This window comes from Ylistrum balloti, unplaced genomic scaffold, assembly GCF_031769215.1.
Source record: "Ylistrum balloti isolate Yb309-2 unplaced genomic scaffold, AGI_CSIRO_Ybal_v1 Utg371288, whole genome shotgun sequence".
NCBI classification, from domain to species: domain Eukaryota; kingdom Metazoa; phylum Mollusca; class Bivalvia; order Pectinida; family Pectinidae; genus Ylistrum; species Ylistrum balloti.
The window spans coordinates 296,117-298,889 of NW_026782691.1; the positions used below are offsets into that span (position 1 = coordinate 296,117).

Genomic DNA, 2,773 nt, shown 5'->3' on the forward strand with positions numbered 1-2,773 from the left:
TTTACGGGCTAAACTAATGACATGGATCAAACAAACTGTTAAGTGCTTGATACAGGCCAGAATGTGCATACCACGAAATTGTATACCCACAAAAACCAAACCATAACAGACATATATCAAACTATATACACTGATCACAGGAGATTTAATTATCTAAATTCTATGTGTGCTATTCTAACCTAAAGGACAGCATAAGGCGCAGTTGATGATCTTCACCTAGTTCCAACTTTCGATAACCCGACAGGTTTTGTGGATGAAGACTCGATATCGTCTGTATATTAATGTTATTTTTCTCACATTACTCCAGGAAAACACCGTAATATAATAACTTTTTACATATGATTCATCGACTCTAAAAGGGAAAATGTATATTTTGGTATCCGCCATCACAACCCCAAAAATAAACAAGTACCGATAAGGTTTTTATCTAAAATAATTAATGATTGAAAACATGTCCTTTATCAGAGTGGGAAACAAGTTTTCGATCATTGCAGCGTAATGCCCATATTTTTCTTCGATGCGCACATATAAAACGTGCATCTGACATGCTGTGCAAGATATTGACATCACAATTATCGATATAGCTATTAGAATACTTACATATATATATTAGATACTTATATTTTTTGTTTCTATTAAATGGCAAGCCATCTCATTATGGAATCCCTGGCGTCAATTTTTTAACTTTCCTGGATTTAACAGCCATGAATCCCTGACGTCCTATTAGCAGCGTCAGGTAACATCAACTAGACACCAACTAGACGACATCTTCATGTACACACTTGTAGGCAAATTTAGGTTAAACGTATATACGGACTTAAGCCTATCAAATTTTAAAATTCACTGAAGATGATAAACAGCATGGCGAAGTCATCGACAAATTCAGACTCAATAACTGTTTGTATGTACAAGAACAATAATGTTTCCCATGACTTTTATGTATCGAAGTGACTATGTGTTGGTATCTACACTGTATCACTTTCAAGTTAGTTGGATCATAATCAAGTAGAAGCACTCATCAAGCTATTAAATAGCTGAGCCTATACATCTGTAGCGACCGTGCCATCGTTTGTCGAATTATATTTTCTACCATTGCCATTTGTGATAAGTTTAGTTTTTGACCAACCAGGACGATTTTTCGGACAACAATTACAAAATATTCGGACAAATGTGTCTCGAAATAGTGTGCTCATACTACAGTACAGTACAAAGTTTATAGCATTGTTACAAAGAGCAACTATATCGAGAACATCTCCCAGTGGATTGTAAACACTGGTTTGTATTGATGGAATGAAGATGATGAGAAGAGTGAGCATGCCTTGTGGCAGTTCGGTGATGAGGAACAACACAACGACAGCAAGTAGCATTCCCGTGGTTCGGTTATGTTCATGGTGACGATCAGCGTCCTCCTTCTTTCCTTGATTTTTCAGAGCCATTCGCTTTTTGTAAGCCTTGTGCATGGCGTAAATGAGTAACACTGTGAATATGGTTAGCGTGACACAGGGAACAAGTTTGACCAGAATAGCCTGGATATAAAAATTTATATCACTAACCACATGAAACACCCCTTCCTTTCGTACACTTGAGTGGTATGTAACGTCCGTATACACGTTACCGTGTGCGTCCGTAACGTTTTTGTAATGGGTAGTCATCGTATTCATCATATAATTTGGAATACATAGGATGACAACGGATACATATACGACTGCGATAGATATCTTGGCGCGACGATGACTGCACCACATTGAACCCTTTGCTGGGAACCAGATAATGAGGAATCTCATAATTGCCAGCACAATAGTACACCATATCGCCACTGTGTGACAAACAATACTGAAACTCGCATGGTACAACAGAAAACACATCCAACTGTAGCTTCGCGAAGAGAAATATTCCAGATCGTCTTCCTTTAAAATATAGAAGTAGGTCACAAAGGGCAGATAATCCAACATTTTCATGGAATCAGTTACCGCTAGCCAGGTGAGGACAATGTTAGTCGTTGTTATCATATTTTTTCGCGTAAGTACTACTATATTTGCAACGTTAGCAATTATTCCAAACACGCAAACAAAGACACTTATGTATCCATGGAGAGGAGCATATCGTTTACTGAAGGCTTCTAAGGCAGGGGTGTATTCATCTTGTGCGGGATTCGATGCATGATTCGGCGTGGAACTACCGTATGTGTCTAATGCATTAAGCTCTATTGTGTCATACGGTCCTTGTGAGGTGTTGATTCTGTAGAAAGCCATAATGCTGATCTTTGTGTAGTGCTCCTATAATTTTCCGTCACTGCAGACTCATTCTAGACACTGCAAAACCAAGAAGACATGGCATTATTTACTTATCGAATCATTAATTGAATAAGTTACTAACCGACATCAAAGTTGATCAGAATTGGAGAGTTTTATACAACAGTAGATACAATCACTTCGAAACACAAAAACCAAATTATTTAAAACATAGATGCTTTAAGCCATGAACACTTTTATCAAATTGTGCTCATCAGACTCTGAATGACAAAATCAGATTTTAATGTAGGTCCTAACGGCGCTTGTCGTACGGAATCTAAGCGAACTTTGGTATAGTTGACACACTTATTCATCCGATCCTGTGCTTTCGAACTGATAAGAAGGAATCATATCACTACCAAGGCATGGGACTTCTGATATGTTAATTATGGTAACATACATGTCATCTTGTTATTTAAGTTGGTATTATATAACACGACTTTTTGAGATATTAATTGCGACAAGTTGTATTCTTTTGAGAA

General features: G+C 37.4%; 1 protein-coding gene across 1 annotated transcript; it reads right to left on the reverse strand.

Moving 5' to 3' along the window:
• Window positions 1-1,040: 1,040 nt before the first annotated feature.
• LOC132561829 (G-protein coupled receptor dmsr-1-like) lies at window positions 1,041-2,252 on the reverse strand. Its single transcript, XM_060226531.1, has one exon. The coding sequence runs from the start codon at window positions 2,250-2,252 to the stop codon at window positions 1,041-1,043; it is 1,212 nt and encodes a 403-aa protein (XP_060082514.1).
• Between the last annotated feature and the right edge of the window lie 521 nt (window positions 2,253-2,773).